Consider the following 26,054-nt stretch of genomic DNA (forward strand, 5'->3'; position numbering starts at 1 on the left):
CCTCCGTGACCTCCCAACCGACCGTTCCAAAGGCAGACTCCGTTCTGATCCCACTTGCAATCAGACGAGCTACCACAACAGTAAATCTGGCTGTGGGAAATCTAACCACACCCCCTACCACCCTCAGCAACACTGCAACCCGCCCCGCTGCGCCCCGCTAGGGGCCCCGACCTGTCTGTCTGTCCATCTGACCGACGGCCGCCGTTGCTGGGGTCGTGGCCAGCCAACCAGTCTTTGGGTAGATCGGCGCGTCAGCACACATCGTTTAGGGGTGGCCGGCCCTCTCCACTATTCCGTGCCCATCCCGAGACCGGCTGCCGCCTAGATGTCCAGCAGCAAGCGGCGAGGGTCCTCTACCACATCCTTGATCCGGCGCAGGAAGGTGACCGCCTGCGGGAGCGCGCGGAGCGGGGGGACGAGGGGGCGCCAGCGGCAGGGCGCACCGGGGGCATGGAGTACGACGAACCACCGGAGAGTGAAGCAGATACCAGAAATAGACGGATAGTCCAGGAGAGACAAATGTTGCAGGAATATCTCCTGATCAGTGACGACTTGCGTCGTGATCTTGGCGGCGATGTGCCCAGCTGGGTTGCGAACGAATGACTAGCTGGCAAGTCCAGAATCGGAAGGAGGCAGAAGGCGAAAAATGCAGAAAAAACTACCTAGCCGCCGAGATGAAAGGGAAGTCTTATAAAAGCAGAAAAAGAACGGAAACCGAAGTGGTGACGTGTAGGACTAAAGCGGCCATGGGGTAGCGTGTCGTGTCGTGTGCTGACAGAAAGACATACGTACGCGTATACATCTACGTCCACCGGTATGCCGATATAGGCATGTACAGGGGCAAACATATGTACTTACAAACACACGGGCAGACGACCATTCACAAATCACTGCTGCGACCAGGCGTGCGGGAGGCACGACACGACACGGCCTGAGGTGTATAAGCTGACCAGGTGCAAAACTGGGATGTTAGTCAGGGCGCTCAAAGGACCCTCCGCATCATTAAATACCGCGGTGGGTGCTAACCGCAGTCGTATTTGCTCGGCCCTGGGGCCCTGAGCTATACCCCACCATTTCCCTGGGGCCCGCTGCGCCAGCTGCAACCTATCCCGCTCTATCCTATCGCCCTATCGCAACTATGTCCTGGACTTACTACCCACACGGGGCGGCCTCGCCCACGCATTTCACCATGCGCTCTCAGCTAACCCAACCCTCCTCGAGTCTCAATGCCTGGCAGGCACGTGCGCTATGCCCCTACGCCACGCCCGCATCGGCTCTCCCCTCTCCCTCGGCTCCCCGTCTTACCTCCCGCCCGTCGATGAGACGGTGGTCGTACGTGAGGGCGACATTCATAATGGGCCGAATCTCCACCTTGCCCTTCACCGCCACGGGTCGGTCGATGATGGCGTGCATACCCAGGATAGCGCTCTGTCGGGGGGGGAGACCAGGAGGTCGGTGGTTGCATGTGTCGATGAGGAGGTTGTTGGGTGGGACAATGGTTTGGTGGGTAGGAAATGTAGGAAAGAAGCAAAGGCAGGGGGGATAACCACAGCATAATAGCGGGTGGACGCGGCGGCAGGTGGGAGCTTGTACACGCAAGGCTGAAGGGGTTCGAAGCGGATGGCGCCAGAATGGAAATATTCTGCTAACTGACAGCCAGGGGGATTGTAACATGACAGCTACGGAGTGCGGACGGACGTGCGTAATAATGGCCGCGAACCACAACCCCGTGCCACGGCCTAGATTGCTGCGCTCCTGCACAGCATGCCAGTGCCACGCCTGCCCAAGAAGGCTGCAACAAAATTCCGACAGACACGACGATAAATTCAAAACAGGGACAGCAGAAATCAATTATTTGGAGTTCGCTGCGAAGCGATCAATCAATCCGCCAAGGAAGCTGCGTGATGATCGCACCTGCGGTGGGTTGATGATAGGTGTGGACAGAAGGCTGCCGTACACGCCCCCGTTGGAGATGGTGAAGGTGCCGCCAGCCATGTCGTCAATGCCGATGGTGCCATCGCGGGCCTTTTTGCCCAACAGGTTGATGGTCTGTTTCGGGAAGGGCAGAGGATCATGGCGAACCGATTGCACGCGTGTGCTTTCAGGCAGCCAAGAGTGTGAACATGCCGAGCTGCCGAACACCTGTCACCGACTTTCCGACACACACTGGAGACATCTCTCCGCTCTCCCAGGATAGCAGTGCCAACCAGCCTTAACCTCAGGAAAGCAGTGCTGCGAGCAAGAGGTGCCTTGAGGATCCTTGGCCCAATTTCCGAGCCGAGGTGCCTTGAGGATTTCGAATTCGAGGACGGTCACGACCAAAAACAACTCAACGGCCAACGGTCGGAGGGCATCACACGGCTATAAAGGGCCCTACACCCATCGCATAGCCCCGGACTAACAAGGTTGAGCTGTAGTGTGTGTGGCCCTGATGGCCAGCCCACCACCCACCTTCTCAACGTCTGCGAAGCTGAGCTCGTCGGCGGCACGGAGAACCGGAACCACCAAGCCCTACCCGGCGGGCAGGAGAGGTAAAGGGAGCGGAGGGGGCCCCACAGTGGAACAAGGGAAGATGGTAAGGAAAAAGAAATTCAACGAACTCCCTCAGACTTATGAAGGGACAGCAGCCTGGAAGAAAGCAGCGTCCTAATTGAGCTAAAGCTCGGGTGAAGAGGGGCACACAGCCTTCCCTTGGATTCGAACTTTGTTCCTAATTAAGCCAGGCAGTGCTGGTCCGAATTGGCAACCGGAGACACATTGCGAGTGTGCATATTGTTTCGCGGCCAGTTCGGGGCTATTTTCCTTTCCCCTTTCATTCCCTTTCCCAATGGCGGGTCCACCCACCTTGGGTGTCGCAACAGCGATGGAGATATCGTAATAGTCCCGAAACACGATCTCATCGCCCTCGATGACTGCATTCACAGCGGGAACTTCCTACCCGCGGAAACAGTGAACGGAACAGGGCGAAAGGAAGGCGAACAAGGGGTGATTACAGCCAGTGATCGAGAAAACCAGCGGGAAGACGTTCAGCTGCGGATGACTGAAAGCTCTTCTGGTTTTAGCACATATTAGGTGCCCATGCCGCTATCGGGGCTTGCACTATGTATGTGGCACCTGCGCGACAGTGCCAGTGTTCACCTCACCTTGGGGCCCCTTACCCACTTGCACGGGTTCTAGGGGTTTGCAACACAATGCAATGCTACTCTATACGCCCATCCGCAGACAGCGGCCTCCTTCGATTACGGCTCCTCTTCCCTCCCTCCTAAATTCTCCCTCATAAATCTGGAACTGGTGTCGATGTTCCTGAGGTAACACACACTCCCTCCTCTCCCCTCTTTCAAAACGTTTACTCCCCGGTTGCATCGCATCTGAGAAACCTTGTGTTCGTCTGTTTGCCGGCCCCCAGGCCCCCCAGGGTACCCCCCTCACCTGCAGGGCATACGCCGCGGCCTTCACGAACACCGACATGAACCCCAACTTGACGTTGTGCTTTTCGACAAACGCGTCCTGAAAATGTTGGCGGGAGCGGAATGGATAGCAGCAGGTTGGGGACTAGTCTGAAAATGGACAAGATGGCCGCGGAGTAGGGTTAAGACTATTTGCAGTACAAGCAACAGGTCGGTGGCACGGGCCACAATCCGCCAGCAAGTCTCGGTCCACCAACCCGCTACCCGGTAGGAGTTGAGCTCCCCTCCCATTCCTGCCGGCCCTCCCACGGGTCCGCGCCCACATGCCGCCCTTTTCCTACACCCCGCTATCTCCTCTCTGTTTCCCCTTTCCTCCCTGCTCATGCGAGTTCACCGCTCTTTCCAGGTTGTCGTTGCATGGATTCAGTTCCTTGTACTGGTCGCGTACCCACATCCATCCATCCATCCCTTCCCGCTCCAGTCCTTCGCAACCCATTTAAACGTGGTTTCCTTTCCCAGCCCCATCCGACCCCACCCATGCCACGCCTCCAGCCGGGCCCCACCTTGTACGTGTTCCTCAGCTCGATGGTGCCGCTCATGTCGATTTCGTTGAAGGTGGACAACATGGCGTACGTGTTCTGAGCGCCCTTGAGCCGCTCAGCAACACGCATACGCAACCGGGTCATCTTAACACGCCTGCGAGGTGGCACAGATAGAGATAGGTGGGGCTTTTAGGCACCGGGGGGGAGACAGCGGTGCCGAGTGGCGAAGAGGAACCGCCGCGTTTAGCTGCAGGGGGGAACAAGGCGCGAGCAGGCTGCATAGCTAATCTTGCAGGGTTGCTTCTCAGTGCCTCCTAGGCGGCTTCCCTCTTTCTCCAGGACTAACAGACCCCATGGACTATGCCGACCTGCATGGGCCCCCAAAAACCCAGCAACATACGTAACCTGGTACTGGTAAGAACCTCCGCCAAGCATCCCTGACTGTACCGACTGCCACGAGCAAGGGAATGTGCAGACGGCACGTCTCCGTCGTCCCCTTAAGCTTATGTGCACTCCCATCATCCTTTCGCTCCAGTCACTTCCCAGTCGCCCTACACACTGTCTACTCCCACGTCGACATGGAGGATCATGCAACCTTTGTGTGGACGTGTAGCCTAGCCGGGCACATGTATCACATGTACCACTTCGGGCGCCTTCAAGGTGTGCCCTGCCGCCCCAGGGCGCCTCCAAGGCGCTCATGCACTCCTCTACTCAACACGCCACAAGCCATAAGCCAGATGCCGGCTGTGCGAAGGCGGAGTGCTCACCTTTAACGTGCCTCAAATCAACAACAGGCCACTCCCGGGGCACTCTATACAAGGACCCATCCCGACCCGCGGGTCCTTCGCTCTTCACTCCGCTTTCCTCTCCAGCACCCTACCCTCCCTTTCCCTCCTCATCGCCTTCCCCAAGTTTAGCAAAGTCCGGGGCCGGGGCATGTACGGATGCATACCTCTCAGGACGTGACGTGGGCATGGGTGCGGCCACCGAGCTGAACGCGGGCTGCACAGGACCCTGGAGGGGCCGAGAGCAAGGGAGCGACAGGGGGGAGTTTGGCGGGGCGCCGCACAACGCCGGCGGCTGGCGGACCCGTGGGGATGTGACAGAGCACTACAAACTCCAATTGTTAAGGCTTCAGATACATTGCGGGTGCAGGTTATGCATGCGAATGCGTAGCTGCAAGTTTGGCTGTGACGCAGCTGGTCAAGGATGCCAGCGTGGCAAGGGTGCAGCAGATATGCCCTTCCTTAGGTATCAAGCGGACGGCAGCGCCAGCGTCCGCATCAAATGAGTGCAGGGCCGGCAGTGTCCAAGCCGACCTATGGGTATCCCTGAAATGGGTATTAGGTCAGCACAGCGCTTACGCATGCCTCCCTACCCTCGTGCGTTAATCTTCACGCTGTTTTTCCATCACAACATTTCCCGGGAAAGGGAAGGGTGCGTTATGCGTGTCCAGTAATGCTCTAGGCCGGGCCATAATCACCCATGTGCCGACGGATCGCACCTGTTTTGGGGCCGCTGGCGCGGGTGGGGGCTTCGGAGCCTCTGCAGCGGGCTTGGGCGGCGGCGGTGGAGCCGCCGCTGCCGCTGGTGCGGCCGCCGGCGCTGCCCCCGTCTCCACGACCGCGACCTGCTGACCGACCTTGACCAGGTCGGAAGGATTAATGAGCACCTGGCTGACCACGCCAGGGGCCTTGCCCGTATATTTCACGTCAATGGTGACCTGCATTGCCGCAGAGGCATGCACGGAGGAAAGAGACAATAAGCTCAGTCTCCTACAATATCCGCACATGCCATGCACATGCTCAGGCATCAAAACCTCAATGTATGTAACCAATGCAGTATATATGCGATCCACGTGCTGGGACTGGAATCGGTGGCCATGCTGTGCGGTGCAAAATTCTCATGGTCTGATAAGGACTGGAGCCTGGAATAGGTCAAGTCGGAAAAGGGAGCGGGCATGGGGCATGGAGGATGGCAGGGTGGAGCAGGTGCGAGGCTCATCAGGGGCAATAATTACACCCACCTTGTCGGTTTCAATCTGAGCAATGATATCGTCCTCCTTGACAGCGTCCCCTATAGGCGAAGCATCAGAAGTTAGAAGGTCTGCCCGTCAGCCGGAGAAGCACCAGGGGCAGAAGTGCCGGGTGTCGGTGCCGCTGGACACACACCTGGTTTCTTCAACAACGTCGCAATGGTACCTTCCGTAATTGATTCCCCCATGGGCGGAACTTTCACTTCAAAAGCTTCAAGCCCGAATGCCGAGGTCCGAAGCCCGCGAAGTTGGGTACTGATTCCACGGAACCGTGCCGCTGCGTTGAACGAAGATAATTCCTCCCGGACATTGTTACTACTGCAATTGTGAACCACCACGTACAACACAAAACCTTTACAACTGGATGTCAGAAGGCAGTGACTGGTACAATCGTAAGCGAACCTGGTTTGGCTGCTTGATTGACGCGCCAGGACCTCTGCAACACAACCAAGAACCCCGTCAAAAAACTTGCAACGGAATATTTGGGAATTGAGTTCATCTTACCTGCGCAACATGGCCCCAGCTCGACAGCGGTAACGACACCGGCGGCCTGCAAATACGGTTACGCTTTCACCGACACTTTCGACTTCGTGCTCCCTACGCAAAAGCAGCCATACCCGTTGCGCCTGGACCAAGCTACTTCCAAGTTGTCCCGCTGCGCGGCGCAGCGCACGAAGCGCCATGCCGGTGTTTCAGCTTACAAGTGTCCGTAACGGAGCTGTCACAGGTGTCAGCACACGCAACGTCAATGCTTTAAATTCAAGTAAGTTCTGTCTGTATTGGTCGTTACAACTATTTCCTCGGCCACGATGTACGACATTTTGCTCGATACGCCTCCTAACGGCCTTTATGGACTGGATGCAAACTCCTCTACAGTGGGGAGTCTAAGAAGGTTTAATGAGTCTCACAGATAAGAACTCCCTTTCCAACGGGCGCCAAGGGTTCAGGATCGAAGAAACTAAGGGAAAGCAACTTGGACACCTCTTGTTTGCAGCTATCACGCAAAGCACATCTGATATGAAAAGGTCTTGCAAGGCGCAAGGCAGGGACCTTGTGCTCGGAAGCAGGGTGGAACAGCTGTACGGCAGCACCTGCAGCTGGCCATTGCACGTTATTGCGTGTGTGCAGTGAGCCTTTCGTATGACAGGGCTCTGGTGCAACTATTTGCAAAAACGAGTTGCGTGTTAGGTGGCGCTGCACAATCCATAGGTTTTTTGGGGCCAAATGCAAAATACAGCGCTATTTAGCAGCAGCAGCAACAGCAGCATGCTGAAGCAACATCGTAATAGTTGGACACGAATGTCACCAGTCCTATCTTTTGTGCGCCCCGCGCCGGCCATGTCCGTTGGGTAGTTGTCGGGTTACCTTCGCCATACCAGGTTCCCTAGTGCGGACTAGCTTCAACACCCCAGGATGAAAACGCACAACCTTGGTTTGTTGATTCCTAAAGTTACCTGATCCTTAGGCCAAACCGGAAGGTGTGAATGGTCGATGTCGGTAACTCAGCCTGATTATCCGTCCTGCATGTATACTTGTAGTATCCACAGCGACACTCGTTAATGCGTTCAGTACCCTACAGAGCTGAAGCCAAAATGCCAATCCACTGCAGGATTACATCGATTTGAACTGTGTATGTTAATTGTTTGCTGCTGCCATCAAAATTAAATTCCCATGCATACATAGGCCTAATCTCTGGCTCTTGCGTTCTCGTCTCTCTTCATGGACAACAGCTACTATGCACGAGTTGCTTGCGATGCCTTCCTTGCAGTGTCAGCCGGAGAGGAATACGTAAATCGCACCAAGTTCAAGTCTGCCCTTCTTGTAGCTACTGGCTGGAAAGCTAGAACACAAGACCTTGAGTTCTGTCTTGGGCAAAGTGTCCCAGCAAATGCCAAGCTGACGGTTGAGCACCTCCACCGGATGGTAAACGCTTTCCATTATTTCTTCGGCCACATATCACCTTGGACGTGGGAACTTAGTGCGTTTCCTCCCGTTGCACCAGGTGGTTGCAACCTCCCGGGACTCCACCGCGCGGCTCAGGGAGGTATATCAGGCGTTCGATGCTTCTGGTGAGAACGCAACGAGAAAAGTGTAGCTTTTAAGAAAACTCGCGAAAGGGGTCATATGAAATAAGCTAACACAATGTTTTCTGGTTTCCGTACGGTTTTTCGGGTCCTGTGCTCCGATATTAGGCCTGGGGTTTGTACGTCGCGACGAGGCGCAACGCATTTTCCAGGATGTGGCGCCGACGGTGCGCAGCAGCACCTTCGAGGAGGTGAGAACCTTCGTTTACCAAGCGGCAGGAAAGCCGATGGTTACGCTTTTGATGTATTATATGCGGCCATGAGACCTGCTACATCTCACACAGACCCCGCGCGTCGGCGACTACCTCGTTCTTCCAACTTGCAGGTCTTCGACGCCCTGGACACCACCCGGTCCGGGCGAGTGTCCTGCGACGACTTTATGTCTGCATTAAGGTTACTCCTACAGTGACGGACATCCAAGCGAACGCATGCTGCGCTCCTTTCAACACTTCCCGAGATAGCCGAATAAACCGCACTTTTTAACCACGACAAATGGCGTCTCACAACTTCAAACGTTTTCCACTTACCAAGAGTACGACAGACCGTCATCTAGCGCTGCACACACTTTGCATGGCGCATTCCAGAACCGCGTCCGATTTAGGCACGTAAGTCACAACCACGACCGCTGACACTCCACCAAACACCTCGACTGCATTCATACTATTAAACGAGATCAAATGCAGCGTCGCGCCGTCTAAAGTACAGGACAACGAGCTGCATGCAAATTCACGCGCTCTGATGCAGTTCTGCTTGTACAACTTACAAACCTTCCACTCGCATGCGCTTGGAAGCTTGGTTTACAAAACAGCCACGGTACTCATCACCCGCTCAGCAGATACGTATAAATGGGAAGGAACACTGGGACAGCCAGGTCAATGAGACGGTTACCCCTGGCACCTTCACTCAAATCTTCTCATGTTCGCACTTTCCACTACTTCACTGCTTTTGCACATAGCTGTTTCAGCGATTTTCTCGTGCCGCTCCTTTTGATACCTTTCAGGCGTTGATAGCGATGCCCATGCCCACGAAGCGGGCGCCGCTCCCGTATCGGGGGAAGCCAGAGGACAGCTGCTCCGCGCTGCGCGATAGCAAGACTTTATACAAGAACTCATAATTAAACCTGCAGCCAGGCAGGGCGGGGCCAATTATAGTCACGCCCAGATTTTCAGGAGGCATTAAGTAGGAGGCAACGCCAGGAGACCGAGTCGGACCAGGTGGCCAACACGGTAGCTTCACGCACTGCTGTGGAAGCATCCATCGGTGGTGCGCACTTTCTTGTTTCCAGGTTGGAGTCTAGTCACGTCCGCCACTAACGGTGCGCGCAGCTTGGCTACAACATACGCTCGCGACGGGAAAACTGAACTTGGAAATGCACAGGGCCACTGCCGAGTTTCACACTGCGGCATCTAATCATCCCTAATTCGGTTGACAGGAACTTTAACCCAGCACGGTTGAGCACGGGTGTCACGCTGCCATGCCGGGATATACATGGGATGCTGCAGTGCTGTATCGCTAGTCAGCGCGGGAGGCGCGGCTCAGCTGCGTGCGTCTATTATTGGTAATTGTCCAGCGCTTACGCCTCGTCCTCTATTGCTAACAGAAGACTCAGCAACGGAGGTCTGCTGGCATGCCTCAGGGACGCTCATGCACGCACCGGTATAGCTGTTTCCACGATGGCGGTGAACAGCTCTCGGGCACCGCAAAGCGTGAGATGCACAGCCGCTTCCACAGCTCGTCCGCACCAGCCGCATCCCTGCAGATCGCCAGACAACGGCAAGTGAGCGCAGATGCCTAGCCGACAGCTTCATTGATAAACCCTGTCGACACAGGCCATGCACTTGCACCTCTTGGACCAGGGATATCCATAGCTCTTTGCTCAGTTAAGACCATATGGCGAATGATAAGCGTCCGTAGTCCCCACCTGCAGCGCTTGTTGACACACTGCAGTACGCACAGCTCCTGGGCGGTCATCACACGCGAGACGATGAGCTGCAGCACGTCCTGAGGCACCTCCTCAAGCGTCCGGACTTCGGGCCCGGCACGCAGCGTATGGCCATGGAGAGGGTGCACTGCACGGCGTATTTACAGGCATTTCCAAGCATGCTTTCAGCACCACATGACAAACTCCTTAGAAACTAGGGTTTCAGGTGGTGGCCAACGCAAACTCCCAAGTCAATGCCCCGAGCTGGTTTGGGGCACATTCGTGCGTGAAAATGACGCAGTATCTAAAAGTAGCACCAGAAAGCCTTCAAACCTGCCCAGACGATGCACGCAAAGACCTCGCAGTCAACAAAGTAGGCAGAACTCTAACGACAGACTAAAGTCCTGAATGCAAGTATATTTCTCAGATTTCTGCATAAGTGAGAGACGAGCCAAGGCAGGCGAGAGACGAGCCAAGGGAAGGCCTGGCCCGAAAGACTTCCTTCTCAAGCTCCAGATAAAGTCCTCTAAATTTGCAATTTTTGCCATAGCCGAATCTTGTTGTGTATCCACGGAGGCTTCCGAAGTGTAACACTAGTACGTACCAATAATAGGACCTCCCATAGATACAGCTCTAGCCCACGCTGCTTCACCGCGATGCTCAATGCCAGCCAAATGCGCTTCGTCCGTATGCAGACCCGCAGGTCAGGGTCAATGGGTAAATCCTGGGCCTGCCCGCAGCAACTGCGGACCAGGCGGCTGTCCTCCTACTATGTTACAATAATTTCATGAAATTCCTTACTGGATTATTATGACCGCTAAACTACGCGTAAACCTTCAAACACCTGCTGCGTACGGATCCAACTGGCGTTTTGCCTAAGCAGTGATCTGATTCCACAACCAGAATGAATATTGATTTTTCCTGCCAGCTATACTCTGAGACGCATATCGCCAGCCAAAGAGCACTCAGTGCGGTCATAACCGTATTCGTCTTCTTATCTTACGTCAAAAATGGCGCAGGCATGGCCCAAAGCAAAGCCAAAGCTTACACAGGTAGGAGATGAGACGTTTTATTAATGTCCCACACCTGGGATCTTCAAATTGTTTTGCGTGAGCTGCGCATGTTGTTGTGCTCTATACCCGTCCCCGCGGCCAAATGCAGGACGCCTTCGATGAAGCTGTGGCATCAAACATCGAAGACTTTGACATGTCGGTGAGTTGTTTCCGCGCGTTCAGGCCCGTGTGACCATGTTCGTGTCCGTGTCGTGCAGCCCAGCTCACGTGCCGAACCCCGCGGGGCAACCCGGGCAACCCTCCGCAGCGCGACGAGGCAATCAGGAGCGCAGTCGAGGAATTTAATGTCCAGGGCTATGATCTAAGCGGTGTTGTAACCAACATGGCAGGGAACGACTTACAGAGGTGGGTGTGTGGAGGACATTTTGCTCGGGGGCGCTATCATGCTTGCATAATAGTAACAGTAAATGATGTAAGTACATGACCCCTCGCGGACCAATCCGCAGCATCGCATGCCAAGCAATCTAAGAGAGACACGACCGTCGTCGGGTGTTCAAACGCAACGGAGCATCTCGCTTCTCAGGTCCCAAAGCCCGAGCTCACCCTGTCAAAGTGAGCATTGGCACAGAGCCGTTTCATGTATCGTACGGATCCAGTTCCCGCTAACAGCTGATTTCCAGCCCCCTTGTTCCCTCGATTGTCCCCATGTGTGCCAGCGGTTACCCATGAACCAGCTGAATTTCCGCCTCACGTGATGCTCGGTGTCCTCCCTGGACGTGCAACTGTGTACCCAATGCTATCGTTCTCTCGCCGGGTCGCTGCTTCTGTGGGCACTCCTCGCTTCAGACGCACAGCCTGCCCATAGCCGCAGACTTGCCTTCTGTCTTGGGAGGGTTCTCTGTGGACAGGCTCCAGCACAGGGCGTTGCATTTACTCGCTCCCTTTCCCTCCTGGTCCCTTTTCGCCTACCCTGCCGTGGCAGCCACCCCATCGCTGTTGCTTGTCAGGGCTTACGTGATGCGTGCGGCGGGCAGGGCTCCTTGCCAGAGGCGCTTGAAGCGCTGTCCAGCAGCCTGCAGGTAATGACAGCGATGTTGCATGAGCAAACGGCGGCTGCCATACATCTCAGTTATTTTTGCATGGAAAACCAGGAACGCGACCTACACAGGCCAGTGGTTGCAGTTCTCTGCAGATCACAGCTTTCCTTCCTACCACCGCATATCCGTGAAAGGATATTTGTGGCCGCCTCGCACTAATCCTGTATTGTTATTGTCGTTAACAATCTTTCGTCCAGGCTTCTACGCCCGAGTCCTCCGGTACTGCTGGCGGTTCCGTGCCCTCTCTCAGCCAAGAGGCGTCCATCATCGCGCACAAAGGTGGCGCCATGCAGGCCTTGCTAGAAGCGTGCCGGCAGCTGCAGAACAAAACGGACGAGCTGCTTAAGGTGGGTATGCCAACACCCTTTAGGGCAGAAGCGGACACACGATGCACGGTTAAGGAGCAATACACTCCAAGTTGAAAGGGATTTGCCTTCCCATGCAGCTGGAAGGGGGGAGGAAGGTGCGACAAGGTTGTAAGCTGTGCTAGGGCAAACCAGATAGGGGGTTGGTGCTGTATGGTGGTAAATTGTAGTAATGACAATGTGTTCAAGAGGCTCAGAAGCCGCCCACTCTGTAACAAGAGAGATAGGTGGAACGGTGGTGATGTGTGATAAACTTCTTGATGTGTGCTCGTGTGTCCTTGGAGTTACTAGGCTCGACGTTGCACGGACAGCATGGGTGGGCGTAATAGGAATGGTCAGTCCTGAACAAACTGGAGGCTGACGGATGATACCGCCGTCAAAGCCGTAGTGGGCTAGCCTCAAAGGGCCAAAAGAGGACTCCGCGGACAGGCTTTCGTAGCGTGTTTTTCGACGCTTCCATCACGTGTGGCTGCAGGCGTTGAAGCTCTTGCAGGTGCTTCTTGGCTGGCTGGAAACACGCGACGCTTTCACGGAGGCCAAGGCAAGGACCGTGTGTTCAGGATTACCCGTTGCGCTCGCCCTTAGGCTTTGCGGTCCCACAAATCGTAGCCTTTTAATGAGGCATTCAGCGCATGCAGTAGCATGGAGAAGCATAACCTGGTCCCTGAGAACCTGTTCCAGAGTTTTAAGTGGGTGCTTGCTGCGCATGTGTGACCCGCACCCTTTTTAATAGGAAGCATGTAGTCAAGCAGGCTCGGCGAACCTGTGCTTGCGGATGCCCCCTTAGATGTCTGCCCTCTTGTTCTCACACATAGAATTACCTGGCACGCCTCATCCGCGGGTGAAGTTCATGTTCACGAGTACCCATAGCCAGCAGGCCTGCATCTGTATGGCTTAACACGTTGGCACATCCATAATCTCTGTATCGTGCTGCGCTGCCGCGCCAGGGAGTTGAACTCCTTCACGATTTGCTTCGGGAAGGCGCCAGCATACCGGAGGCCAAGACTGCTGTCGCAACAGTCGCTGAAGCGGCGGCGCGCCAGGTGCGGCAATATAAGGCCGACCGCCTTGATGGAGTATCAACCATTCTCAGTAGCAGCGTGAATCCCAAGGACTAGCTTGTGCTTAGGTCCCACCTGTGTATGAGTGGAGCGGGAATGCGTAAACCCCGGACCGTGTAGACCTGAGCGGCTAGAGGATGTACCCATGGTGGGCGATGGCATCAAACATTTCAACCCAGGAATGCCCTCTGCGTAAAAAGCTTTTGGGGGTTAGGACGAACCAAGAACGAGGGAAGCTGGTGCCAAGGATAGAGTGACACGCCAGAAGGAACCAGTAACTAACCAGTCGCGGCTTGTGAAGTAGTCTTCGTGATGATGTAGTTATTATGACAGCGGAAACCTACCTACCTAGCTTTGGGGATGGGCAGACAGTTATGTCGAGCGGGGAAGAAGGGATGGACTCTAAAGTAACAAGGGTATCGTGGTATGGTCTCCATAACTCGGGCCGTCTTTCAAGCCCGAATCCCCCAAGCCTGGTGGGTCATGTACCGGAGATCAGTCTTCAGCAGCCACCAGCAAAAGTAATATTATTCCGCTCTTCGATTTACGAGGTAACGTGCTAACTAGTACTGGTTGCTTACCCTTATCGCAACCGGGGCTCGCTGCTGCCAGGTTCATCATCCCCGTTCCCTCAAGCCCACGTGTTGATTCCTCTCCACCGCAGCACCTTCCCGGATTTTTTCTTTCTGCCCAGTCCCCCTCAGGCTGTGATCATGGCTGTCCTGGGCTCTGATCCGATTGCACTCCTCTGGTCCATCTTTCTTGATACCCCCAGGTGGAGGAAGCGAAGTGCCGCCTGGTGGACTCGGGGACTGTGGCCACATTGCTAGAGCAGATGCAGGAGCCCAATGCGCCGTTGGACTTTCTGGGTGCAGCTTGCGGGGTGGTGCGATCCGTCACCACTGCAGACGACGAGCGCCCACCCGCAAGCAAGGCCTTCATGCACGCGCGTTTGCTGGCAAAGAACCACGCTGCCATCCGTGTGCTGTTGGGCGTGCTGCGCCGCGTGCCGGCAGCGGAGGAACCTGGCACGGCGTGCCGTGTGCTGGGCACCGTGAGGCAGGTGGGGATGTGCCGTGTGGGGATTGGATGGAACGCAAACGTCGTTTTGCATATGGCTGGGGATGCGTGCCATGGGGCTGCAGAAAGGTTGCCGTGTAGTTGCACAACGGGGTAATGAGGGGGGTCCACGTGGCCAGAGGTGAAGTGTCGGAATGTGCGGAACTTCAGGTGCGGGGCGGGGGATATGGCAGCATGCATGCCATCATGTTTTTTTTCGTATGACCCGGTGGTGCTAGGAATGAACTGAGCCACTAGAACGAAGTGCCATTCGTTGAGAGTCCATTGTAAATATCCGTCTTCCGTGCAGTTTAAAGCATTTCCAGCCCCGCATTGATGATGCAGATTACTTGACCGGTATGTAAATCCTTGTCTAGTTGTTTCCGCCTCAGCTTCCAAGCTGTCGTATACAAGCTAGATGTGCGCTACTTAGTACCCGTGCGCTGCAATTCATTGATTCCCACGGGCATCTCGCGGTCAACCAGGTGGCCGCCAATGAGGAGATCTGCCGCGAGTTCACGGACGACGGAGGCGTCATGGCCTGCCTGCACGTGCTGAAGTGAGTGAACAGCACGGCCTACCCTTTATTGCAGTGCACTATCTGCGTGTCACGAGCGTCGACTGCCTGTCCCTTATCTCAGCTTCAATGATGCTCACGTTCTTGAAGTTGAGTCTGGCCCAACTGGTCTCATAAGTGACTTGTTGGGATTCAATAAACGCTACGCGCCTTTCAGGGAGTGTGCCGCACAGCGCGACGTGTGTCGTGCCTGCCTTGGAGCCCTGCGGCAGCTGGCACACAGTGACACCGTTAAGAAGCTGCTGGCGGAGGCGGGTGCTCTGGATCAGGCAGTGCACTGCGTGGAGCTGCACTCGGGCTCGGATGATGTTGTGGAGGCGGCGCTGGGGCTGTTGGGCAACATGATGTTACGCCAGCCAGAGGTGCGACCAGCGCTGAGCTGGGAACATTGACAAGCATTGGGACCCACTCGTTGCGATGGGAACCTCGGTGGAACCGGCCACTAAGACCCCTGTCCCTTAGGTTTGATGGTATCGGCTTGTAACCCCCTAGTTTAGGAAGCCAGAGAGCCTCGGCAGGAGGATATCTCCTTCGTTGTGTGCTTGAGGGATCCCTCCCTGGCCCAACCCTTGGCAGATTTGTGCCAAGGCTGCGGTGGCAGGGGTCGCGGATGTGGTGGTGGAGGCCATGCAGCGGCATGCTGGGCGCGCCCACGTGCAGCGGCAGGCATGTTTGGTGACTCGCATCATGGTGGCACGCAATCCGGAGCTGAGGCCGCTGTTCCTGGAGCGCGGCGCTGAGGCGCTTCTTCGCGCCGCCAAGGCAGCTCACCCGGCATCGTGCAGAGACGTTGGGTCGGCGGCCCTCCGGGACCTTGGCCTTGACAATTACAACGATTGACTGGAGTATGCCCCTGCCAGCATTGCCAATGTGGACTTCTGAGCTTTATGAGTCTTATTGTGTAACCATGTATAGCCATGCACATTGTGTGTGCACATTTGACGATTTACTAATCCTGGGATGTTTCTGTTGAAAGCCTTGCAATCCGACACGGAAAGCGTGTGCCGCGTCATCATCGTGATGCCCATTCGTAGGATGTACGCGACGAACGCCGTGTTTTTTCAGACGCTCCCCTGTCGGGGAAAAGGGCTCGTTCGTAAGTTGCGCAGCTCCGTAAGCACCTGACGGTGTACCATCATAGTACCATAGCAGTCGTCAAAAGGTTCTCCACTCCACTGAATTTCATAGGTGAATTGGGTAGTGCAATTTTTGGGCGGGCCCCAGCGCGAAGTCAGGGATTCCCCGCCCTGTAGGATTGCCCCCCACCGTGTAGCCGTGTGGCCGTGTTCAACGACCAAACATAAGTTCTCGCCTAGCTAAAGCGCAATATCGAAAGTCGTTAACACGTTTGGCTTTTTCGATGTATCAAGGTTAAATCCATATCAACGTTTCTCGCGCTATATTTCGGTCCATACGATGCCGTGTTTCTTAGTAAAGGACCTGCAGTTGACGCGTCACGCGATTCGAACATGCAACTTGCGCGACCACCTCTCCGCGGGCATATTAGCTAGCAGATTAACAATGCCTTACTCCTAGCACCAGTCCCTCGTCCTTGCAACGCCCTGCGTCGCTTTGCTCGCACCGGGATTTCATAGTTTACGACCAAAAGCCGTTGCCAGACATTGATCCTTGAGGCAATATAAGAAACCATCCTAACTCCGCAGCCTTGCCATCCCGCAGGTCGCGCACAGTTTGACCGCGCGAGGTTGAAGGTGGGGCTGGCAATGGCTGGAGCGAATGCCGGTTGCTTTCACCGTGCTTTGAATGGAGCGCACATATGGTACATTGACCCCGCTCTCAAGACGTAATATGTTGAACTAGGTTAATTTAATAATGCACATATTGGGGACTTTGTCTGCATAGGGACCAGAAGGAGAGCGGACCAGAGGCGATACGGTATACCGCAACTTAGACTGTGCATGTTCGGCACACTTTATCAACTTAAGACAAAAATATTTAAATTAAGAATCCACAATTTGATGCAGAATTGCTTGTGTAATGGAGAACATCGTACTAGTATGCGTCACCCTCCGTTAGGGTCGATGTTTCTAGAGGAGATCGTTTAGAATGGCAAAATCGCAATTTATCTGTATGTTACTAGAAGGATTATATAGCCTTGCTTTCTCGAAAAATCGGGTCCGATGCACAGTCATTGGACCATCGCGCTTACGATGTTTCAGATATAAGCCTTTCCAAGCTCTATATCATTGATAAATTACATTGGTGTGATGACTTAAGCTCTTTGTTCCAACAGCTGTTTTGATTAATACACAGATCTGCATTGCCAAAACTTCCGGGAGCGCTTTGCGAGCTAATTATGACTTTCGACCCGAAGAAGGCGACCGAAAAGGTCAATGAAATTGTTAGCTCCTCCATTCACCTCGCACAGGAAGAGCAGCATGCAACCCTGACTCCGCTTCACCTGGCTGTAGTTTTGTTTGAGGTAAGCGGCGGGTCGCGCCATCTTCGGTACTGTAGGGCCCTTTCCAGCCCCCCCGCAACCTTGAATTGCGAATTATAACTTACATACATACTTATGACCCTGTCGTTCTTTCAGCGCCTTCCCCCAGCATCCTGTATGCCCTGCACATCCCGCAACGTTTTCCCATGTAGCCCTTTGGCATTTTTCATCCATCCGACGGGCACACCTGCAGGAGCCTCAAGGTATTGCACGTAGCGCTGCGTCACGTGTTGGAGGCGATGAAGCATGGCGCAGCTGCATTCGAGTGCTGCGGAGGCGACTGGCCAAGTTGCCAAAAGTCCAGCCGGCACCCGACAGCGTATCACCGGGTCGCGACCTCACCAAGATGCTATCAACGGCCGCTAAGGCCCAGAAGGACCGCAATGACGCGTACCTGGGAGTGGACACGCTACTGTCGGCCGTGGTAGGTCATGATTTGCTACTGCTTCAGCTGCGTGGTCATACGTGCACTTCATTCTTTGCCTACGCTTTTCGTCGAACCTTGTCCTTACGACATATCAAAGGCCAAGTATATTGCCATGATAAGTGACTCTTTTCGGGGATGGCAATGCCCCGGGCAATGGCCAGCCCATGTGCATTGCAAAATGCGGCAGCAGTCAGGCGGCCGCCGTAGAGACCCTGGAGACCCCTCTCTGGCTCGTATTGTCCACAGCTGCCGTCCAGGGACGTCCTAACCTTGCAATGCGTCTCTGCGTCTCTGCGCCATTCCCGCAAGCACATCTCCCCGGCTTCGCGCCTTCTCCCAATGAGGTTCGATATTGGGCGGCCACCCCAACCGAGTCGCGAAACATTTAGCAGAACCACGCGCGTATGCGCTTGCCAGTGGTGGACATTGATGTCGTTTGAGCTGCGCCTTTTTCAAGCGACCGCAGGCGGCATCCATCTCCACCCACTCGGCCCCATGCAGCGTTGTGTTCGGTGTTGCTCCTTCACACCTTCACCCGACACCATCTGCACCACCCAGTCCACATCCCGTCCGGAGTCGTTCGTGTTCGGGTCGGTTCAGGTTTCCGCCGCTCGCGAACTCAATGACGCTCCTCGCTCTGTTCTGTTCTGCTGCAGATCGCGGCACAGGATGTGTCGGAGGCTCTCAGCGAGGCGGGTGTCAGCAAGGCCCAACTGGAGACGGCGCTGGCGGAGGTACGGCAGGCCAGCGGCAATGGCCCTGTCGACTCGCAGACCGCTGACGCCAACTTCGATGCGCTGTCCAAGTACGGTACCGACCTGACCGCCAACGCCGCGCGTGCTGATCCCGTTATCGGCCGCGACGACGAGATCCGTCGCGTGGTGCGTGTGCTGTGTCGCCGTACCAAGAACAACCCCGTGCTAATCGGCGAGCCCGGCGTTGGCAAGACCGCCATTGTGGAGGGCCTGGCGCAGCGGATTGTCAAGGTGAGTGGAGCAGAAGAGCAGCAGGAAAGCGTATTTTTGGAGGAGTGGGAAAAGTGGGACTGAGGAAGAATGTAGAGGTGGCGTGGTTAATTGGTTCAATTGTGGCTCGCTGCCACCTGTGCATAGTAGCTGCGCAATGGGATACGAGGACGGTGAGTCTGAGAGAACATCTTGTTGTTTGGTTTCGTTCGCTGCCCATGGGATGTGACCCGTGGGACGAGCCTCTGGGCCAGGTAGGGTGGGTCCCTGGGGTGTGCCCTCTTCACCATCTGCACGCGGGTGTTCACTGCACGGGTCCGGAGCCCAGCTCCCTTGTACCTGACCCCTCTTAAAGCCCTGCCCAATCCAAACCGTAATCCATATCGTCGTGTCACGTTTGTCACGTCCGTCCACATTCTGGAGGTAATGCCTTCTTGGTTTCTCCCCCCCCCCGCAGGGTGACGTGCCTGAGACGCTTCGTGGTGTGCGGCTCATATCCCTGGACATGGGCTCCCTGGTGGCGGGGGCCAAGTACCGAGGGGAGTTCGAGGAGCGGCTCAAGGCCGTACTGACGGAGGTGCAGCAGCAGCAGGTGTGATGGGTGCGGGGCAAGTGTGGGGTTGAGACAGGCAGGTTGAGGCAGGGCTCAGGGAAAGCAAGCAGCCTATCTTCTGAGGCCTGCGCCTGGTTGAGGGGGGGAGCACGGTCAAGCGGTGGTGGTGGTGGTGGTGGTGGTGTCGTGGGGGAGCCCTGGCTGTCCGAGGGTACCTCACCACCTTGTGCATGTTTGCCGGCCCCGTGTGTAACTGTTGTATAGTGCGAAGTATACATAGGATCTTGAGTAGGTTTTCAGCGGCGAGCTACTACACCCCCCCTTGCGCCGGGCTCCACCACACACACACACTTGACAGTTACTCTTCCATCTTCCCATCTATACCTCGGCTTTTCTCCTTCCCTTTCTTTCCTCTTCAGCATCCGTTCATTCTGCCGCCCATCATCTATTCTTCCATCCAGGCCTTCTATCTATCTACCTATCCACTACTCCATCCGCCACTCAACAATTCACCTCCCGTCCTCGCCCCCATCCCGGGTCCCACGTGCATCCAGGGCAAGGTGGTCTTGTTCATAGACGAGCTACACCTGGTTCTCGGCGCTGGCAAAGCTGGGGACTCGGCCATGGACGCCGCCAACCTGCTCAAGCCCATGCTGGCCCGGGGGGAGCTTCGCTGCATTGGCGCCACCACGCTGGCCGAGTACCGGGAACACATTGAGAAGGACGCAGCCTTTGAGCGCCGCTTCCAGCAGGTATGCGTGTGTTTTTTCCTGTATGAGTGTACGTGTGTGTTAGAATGTTGCGGAACATGGTGCTCGGTGGTGGGGTGTGGGGTACGGTCGCGGCAGCTCAGTGGTATTTCCGATTTGTGTCTTCAACTTTGACCCGACGGACTGGTGCAGCCCCGGCCGGGGGACCCGGGCCATTTGCCGCTGTTACGGTAGCTAGGTCAAATGGTGTCTAGGTAAAGGTTTGAAGGTGGGGATGCTTCTGCGACTGCGACCCGACTTACACACTCGCAGTGTGCATGCCGGTGAACGAGATCAACACAGCTTGGCCGCGGAGAGGAGAGACAATGTGTGTCCGCGGAGCCATGCATCTTCATCATCTGGGGCCGTCTCTTGCCGAAACGCACATCTGGGCGTCCCACTCTAGTTTCATGGCACCACACATAATGACACCTGTACGCACATCTCTGCTCCCTCGAGTCGAAAGACGAACCCCATAACTGCCCCTCCCACCCCTACTTCATAATTGGCCCTCCTGCAACTCAGCCACCCTCCCCACTCGACCCCCAAACCTGCATCCGGCTGCAGGTGCTCGTCAAGGAGCCCAGTGTGGCTGATACGGTGGCGATCCTGCGCGGCATCAAGGAGCGCTACGAGAGTCACCATGGGGTGCACATAACCGACCGGGCGCTGGTGGTGGCGGCGGAACTGAGTGATCGGTACATCACAGCGCGCTTCCTGCCAGATAAGGTACACAGCGGTTACGTTGCGTTATGCAGTAGTGTGCAGATTTGCGGAGCTCGGTTGGCGGGTGGCTGCTGTAGTATCCTATAGGGCTTATCACGGGATCTGCATGCGCCGATCGGTACTTTTCTGACGACGTGATATAACAGCTGCATGCGGATGAACACGGTTCATACGTCTAGTATGCGGGTGGACTAAACACGTGCGAAGACACGTTCACAGGCTTCCACTGGATGCACACGGCTGCACACGCGACGTTCCACGTAATGCCCACATGCCCAATCGCACCCCACAGGCCATCGACCTGGTGGATGAGGCCTGTGCCAACATGCGGGTGCAGCTGGATTCCAAGCCCGAGCAGCTTGATGCCCTGGAGCGGCAACGCATCCGACTACAAGTAGAAGCTGCGGCTCTAGCCAAGGAAAAGGACGAGCTCAGCAAAGTGCGCGCGGCGGAGGTCGCTAAGGAGCTGGCGGCATTGGAGGACAAGCTGCGGCCGCTCCTGCTGCGGTATCAGCAGGAGCGCAGTCGGCTTGAGGAGTTGCGGCGCCTGGTGCAGAAGCGCGACGAAATCCTTGTCAACATTCAACTGGCAGAGCAGCACAACAACCTGGCGCGGATTGCGGTAAGTACAGAGAGTGGGGAAGTGCCATGGTAGGTGTGCTGCCTGGGTATATGCGTGCACGTGGCCAGTAAATATCTTCAGTGAAATTCACTCGGCTCACCAGCTCGAGGACGGGTCTCATCCCGCAATGATACCTGAAAGATCCGTGTGAGCTCCTCAATGGTCGCTGTATGCGGGCGAGGACTAACCCCGATGGAGAAGCAAGTCCATAGGGTGGGGGGACAGGGACCTCGGGAAGGAGTGCGTACCTGCCTGCAATCGCATGGTTGCCTGGCTCCAGGATGTGGACCCTGGTGCATTAGGTTGGCAGGTGGGCCATGTCCAGTTCGCGACTCTCCGCTGCCGCTGCCGCCCAGCTTTGGTTCAATTCCTCACGCTGCGGTTGTACTGAGACGGACGTGTCTTCCATAGCTTCAAATCGTGTTGCCTGTTGGTCTCTACCCTGCGCTGGTCCTCCCCCCCAGGACCTGCGGTACGGGGCTCTTCCCGAGGTGGAGGAGCGCATCAAGGCGCTGCGGGTGGCTCAGCCCGCTGACGCCATGCTGTCGGAGGAAGTTGGGCCTGAGGTGGGCGGGTTGGCTTGGGGGGGTGGATACTTGCTGCGGGGTGGTGTTGGCCCTGGACTGCCGCAGTTGCTCCTGAGCCCAGGGTTGCAGCGACTGGGGTAGCCCAGCCTTCACGGAAACCACGGTAGTAGTCGTGTTAGTACGGCACATATACACTCAGGACTTAAAATGCTGTTTGCCCGCATTTGGAGAGGCTTGTTAGATACCAGCTACTACACGAAGAGCGGCTGAGAGGGAGCAACACACTTTGCGTACAAAGTTAGTTCTTGCTGTGCATGCGGCAATCTCTCCCCCGCACCTCTGTCCCTCTCTCATTCCCTCCTACTCGCAGGAGATTGCGACAGTGGTGTCCCGATGGACGGGCATTCCTGTCTCCCGTCTGAAGCAGAGCGAGCGCGAGAAGCTTCTGGAGCTTCGGTCCGAATTGCAGAAGCGGGTGGTGGGGCAGGACGATGCGGTAGCAGCGGTGGCGGATGCGGTGCTGCGCTCGCGAGCTGGCCTGGCTTCCCGCAACCGCGGCAGCAGCTTTCTGTTCCTGGGTCCCACGGGTGTTGGCAAGACGGAGCTGGCCAAGGCACTGGCGCAGCTGCTGTTTGACGATGAAAAGATGATGGTGAGTGGTGGACGGGCTGATGCGTGCGTACATGGGTTTGGGTGGGGATTGGCTTCCGGGTAAGCGCCGTGATACTGAGGCGGGTTGTGTGGGCATCGTGTGAATGTATCCATGGTGTGCATTGATCAGTTCACCCGAAGTAAGGTCCAGGCATGAGCGAGTTTACGAACACTGCTTCACGTGCACTGCCTGTCCTTCCTCACGTCCGTACATGTGTCTTTAGATCCGCATCGACATGGGCGAGTACATGGAGCGGCACAGTGTCAGCCGCCTCGTCGGGGCACCGCCCGGCTACGTAGGTCACGAAGAGGGTGGACAGCTTACGGAGGCTGTGCGGCGGCGGCCGTACAGCGTCGTGCTTTTTGACGAGGTCGAGAAGGTGTGTATGACGCGAAATGAAAGGCTTGCAGAGTACCAGGCTCTCGGTGTGCCGGCCCTAATCACCCTGCTGTCATAAAGCGTTGGGAGGACATCTGAAGGGACCGTCCCTATCAATTATATTAGGGGCTACGGTGTATAGACGACGCAAGTTTTACAGGCGCACGGCCTGCCTATCTTGCATGTTGTTAACACTGTGTTCCCGTCTCTCTTAGACGTGGGCTTCCCTATGTAACCCTTCCCGTGCGGACCTCTCCCCTCCGGTCGCGTTAAACCATCTCTCAGTGCTCCGGAGAAGCGCTCGGGTGCTGACGCCTGCACACTGTACACGCTCGTACCCTCATCCGCTGCCTGCACCAACTTCCTCCGTCCCCTACCCTTATGTCCAGGCCCATGCAGAGGTCTTCAACATACTACTCTCCATCCTGGACGACGGCCGAGTCACCGACTCCAAGGGCCGTACAGTCAACTTCGCAAACACTGTCATCATCCTCACATCAAACTTGGGATCCGAAGCTCTGCTTCAAGCTGCACAAAAGGCCCAGCATCAGGTTCAGCAGCCTCGGCCGCAGGGTGGTGGGCTCCCTGCCAATGAACCCTACCGTGAGGCTAAACAAATGGTGATGGCCGCTGTCCGGCGCTTATTCCGGCCCGAGTTCCTAAACCGCCTGGATGACATCGTGGTTTTTGAACCGCTGCGTCCTGAGCAGATGGTTCACATTGCTGGCTTGCTGGGCAAGGAGCTGGCGGGCAGGCTGTCACCGCACAACATTGGGCTCACCTTCACGGATGCTGCTCTGTCGTACGCAGTACAGCAGGCGTACAACCCGGAGTACGGTGCACGCCCGCTGCGGCGATGGATGGAGCACACTGTAGTGACGGAGCTGAGCCGCATGATTGTGAGCGGCAGGCTGCTGGACAACAGCGATGTGGTGGTGGACACGGCTCCTGTCACTGGTGGTGAAGGCGGTGGAGGCTTTACATATAAGGTGACACCTAAGCCGCCGGTAGGGGGTGGTTCGGTGCAGCCGGCGGCCAGTGCACTGTCAGCCACGGAGCTATTAATGAAACGCGCACGGCCTGAAGTGCAGAGCATGGATTTGGATGAGCACGATGACTACTGATGTGACAGCTGACTCTGCTGCCACAAGCTGAGTGCCCAAGTTATACGCGGTATACGAGCGGGAGGTGGTAGCAGTGGTTGCATGGGGGACTCTAGTATCCTGGGTATCACGGGATCTAGCATCCGCCGATCGGTTCTTTTCCTGCGATAAGACGTGATACAACAGGGACAACTCCGCCGATCTTGCATAATGCAGAGGTCCGTTTCTGCACAGGTGGCAATATAGAGGTTGTCGGGGTTTTGTCTGGAGGAATGATAAGGTCTTAAATTGAGTGTAGTTGATGGCGGCAGACTTCTGCTAATGTTCACATTAAGATCTACCTTTGCCCGGGGGTAGACAGGGGAGTAACTGTTAGCCATGTGAATGGTCAGCAAATGAGTGTTCATGATGCGGCTGTGGACCTGTCACCACCAGACAGACGTACGTACCGGTAATTACCGACCCAATCAGTGCGTGGGGGGCGATGTTTTGGAGCACTGCACGGGGGCGGCTGTGTTGGGAGTTGTGATAGGTAGGTATGACGGTACGATGGAAGAGGACCAGCCGTTGTTTCTATACAAATGAAAAAGTAATATGGACATCGATATCTTTTGGCAAGATGTTCGAGCGCTTCGCGCGTATTGTAACGAGCATGAGACGCCTTTACATTGCTCTCATTCGCTTATTCGTTATCGTTCGCCTGTGTAATTCGGTATTTCGCCATAGGGCCCTCGCGTTATCTGTTGCGCTTCGCAGTACCTCCGTTGGTGAGCGGTCGACTCTATGAAACAACCTCCTCAAATGGATATTGTTTTGCACAGTAAGTGCTCCATGGCTGTAATTATGAACCACATGAATGATGATATACGTAATAATATATCATTAACCATAAACACACATATACAATAATATGTAATAACCCATTATATAATATCCAGGAATATATGTCCTGGATATATATACCTGGTATATACCTGGTATATATATCGCTACCCCGCTGTGCAATCTAGCTAGTTATTAAATATATATGTATAGTTATTATATATACATATATATAGCACTCGTGGAGCGGAACTATCTTAGGATCCCACTTATATAAGATGCCACTTATCCGCTTAGTAATTACTTAGGGCCATCTTGGTACCAACTACACTGTAACAACCACACACACACAGTGATACTTACCAACGGCGATAAGAGCTTCGTATGTCGCAGCTCTACTAGCTAACTGCCAAACACACAAAGTAACTTTAATATCTTTTTTCTTATCTCACAGAACTAAGCAAGAATGTTACAAAAGCTCTTGCAGCGCTGCAAGGTATTTAGCTTACATCTGTCCCAGATTTAAAATTTTCGTAAATGTGAGCCCGAACAGCTCAACAGTGGCAGTGAAATGTCAATCTTACACCTCCAGAAAGTAATTCCTTACTTAGAATCATCTATTGAGCAAGCATTTGCCCCTAGTAAATGTTACTTCATATTTGTTTGAAGTTCTTGATATTCATTACTTCATAATTGCTTGATCATGAAGTTCTTAATAAATGTCACTTAATATTTGTTTGGAGGACTTAGTATTCGGGACTAAGCGCTTCGAGTACCATTAGTATGTAACATGATACTAAGTGACCTACTAAGCGGCCTATTAAGAATGTTACCAGGTAGCTATGAAGGACATATGAAGTGGGTAGCACTAAGATGGTATTAAGAAGATACTAAGTGGTGGCGTTCCA

The 26,054-nt window shown here is 55.2% G+C and overlaps 5 protein-coding genes across 5 annotated transcripts; 3 read left to right on the plus strand and 2 right to left on the minus strand.

The window, feature by feature from the left end:
- Positions 1-321: 321 nt before the first annotated feature.
- On the minus strand, positions 322-6,722 carry ogd2 (2-oxoglutarate dehydrogenase, E2 component; the record flags this gene model as incomplete). Its single annotated transcript, XM_002951787.1, has 14 exons — positions 6,602-6,722; positions 6,489-6,534; positions 6,387-6,420; positions 6,121-6,302; positions 5,976-6,025; positions 5,454-5,672; positions 4,902-4,963; positions 3,971-4,103; positions 3,430-3,507; positions 2,845-2,934; positions 2,452-2,511; positions 1,915-2,049; positions 1,306-1,428; positions 322-390 (listed from the first exon to the last, which is right to left on the minus strand). The coding sequence occupies exons 1-14, from the start codon at positions 6,665-6,667 to the stop codon at positions 322-324; spliced, it is 1,347 nt and encodes a 448-aa protein (XP_002951833.1). The 5' UTR covers positions 6,668-6,722.
- VOLCADRAFT_92393 (uncharacterized protein) lies at positions 6,653-8,477 on the plus strand (the record flags this gene model as incomplete). Its single annotated transcript, XM_002951697.1, has 5 exons — positions 6,653-6,747; positions 7,753-7,907; positions 7,987-8,053; positions 8,177-8,259; positions 8,394-8,477. Coding segments are annotated over 5 exons (483 nt in total), but the record flags the coding sequence as incomplete, so codon positions are not given.
- Positions 8,478-8,535: 58 nt separating this feature from the next.
- VOLCADRAFT_105246 (uncharacterized protein) lies at positions 8,536-10,752 on the minus strand. Its single transcript, XM_002951788.1, has 4 exons — positions 10,594-10,752; positions 9,990-10,137; positions 9,723-9,821; positions 8,536-9,188 (listed from the first exon to the last, which is right to left on the minus strand). The coding sequence occupies exons 1-4, from the start codon at positions 10,610-10,612 to the stop codon at positions 9,065-9,067; spliced, it is 390 nt and encodes a 129-aa protein (XP_002951834.1). The 5' UTR covers positions 10,613-10,752; the 3' UTR covers positions 8,536-9,064.
- A 247-nt stretch (positions 10,753-10,999) lies between these two features.
- VOLCADRAFT_105247 (uncharacterized protein) lies at positions 11,000-16,078 on the plus strand (the record flags this gene model as incomplete). Its single annotated transcript, XM_002951698.1, has 11 exons — positions 11,000-11,041; positions 11,151-11,201; positions 11,310-11,407; positions 11,985-12,081; positions 12,297-12,446; positions 12,940-13,014; positions 13,412-13,507; positions 14,301-14,588; positions 15,070-15,143; positions 15,226-15,523; positions 15,738-16,078. 11 exons carry the CDS (start codon positions 11,000-11,002, stop codon positions 15,999-16,001), a joined length of 1,533 nt encoding a protein of 510 aa, XP_002951744.1. The 3' UTR covers positions 16,002-16,078.
- Positions 16,079-17,478: 1,400 nt separating this feature from the next.
- VOLCADRAFT_61636 (uncharacterized protein) lies at positions 17,479-24,345 on the plus strand (the record flags this gene model as incomplete). Its single annotated transcript, XM_002951699.1, has 11 exons — positions 17,479-17,604; positions 17,816-18,046; positions 18,706-19,035; positions 19,472-19,606; positions 20,122-20,319; positions 20,884-21,045; positions 21,335-21,664; positions 22,129-22,230; positions 22,562-22,843; positions 23,067-23,222; positions 23,611-24,345. 11 exons carry the CDS (start codon positions 17,479-17,481, stop codon positions 24,343-24,345), a joined length of 2,787 nt encoding a protein of 928 aa, XP_002951745.1.
- Between the last annotated feature and the right edge of the window lie 1,709 nt (positions 24,346-26,054).

This window comes from Volvox carteri (genome assembly GCF_000143455.1).
Source record: "Volvox carteri f. nagariensis unplaced genomic scaffold VOLCAscaffold_25, whole genome shotgun sequence".
Lineage (NCBI taxonomy): Eukaryota > Viridiplantae > Chlorophyta > Chlorophyceae > Chlamydomonadales > Volvocaceae > Volvox > Volvox carteri.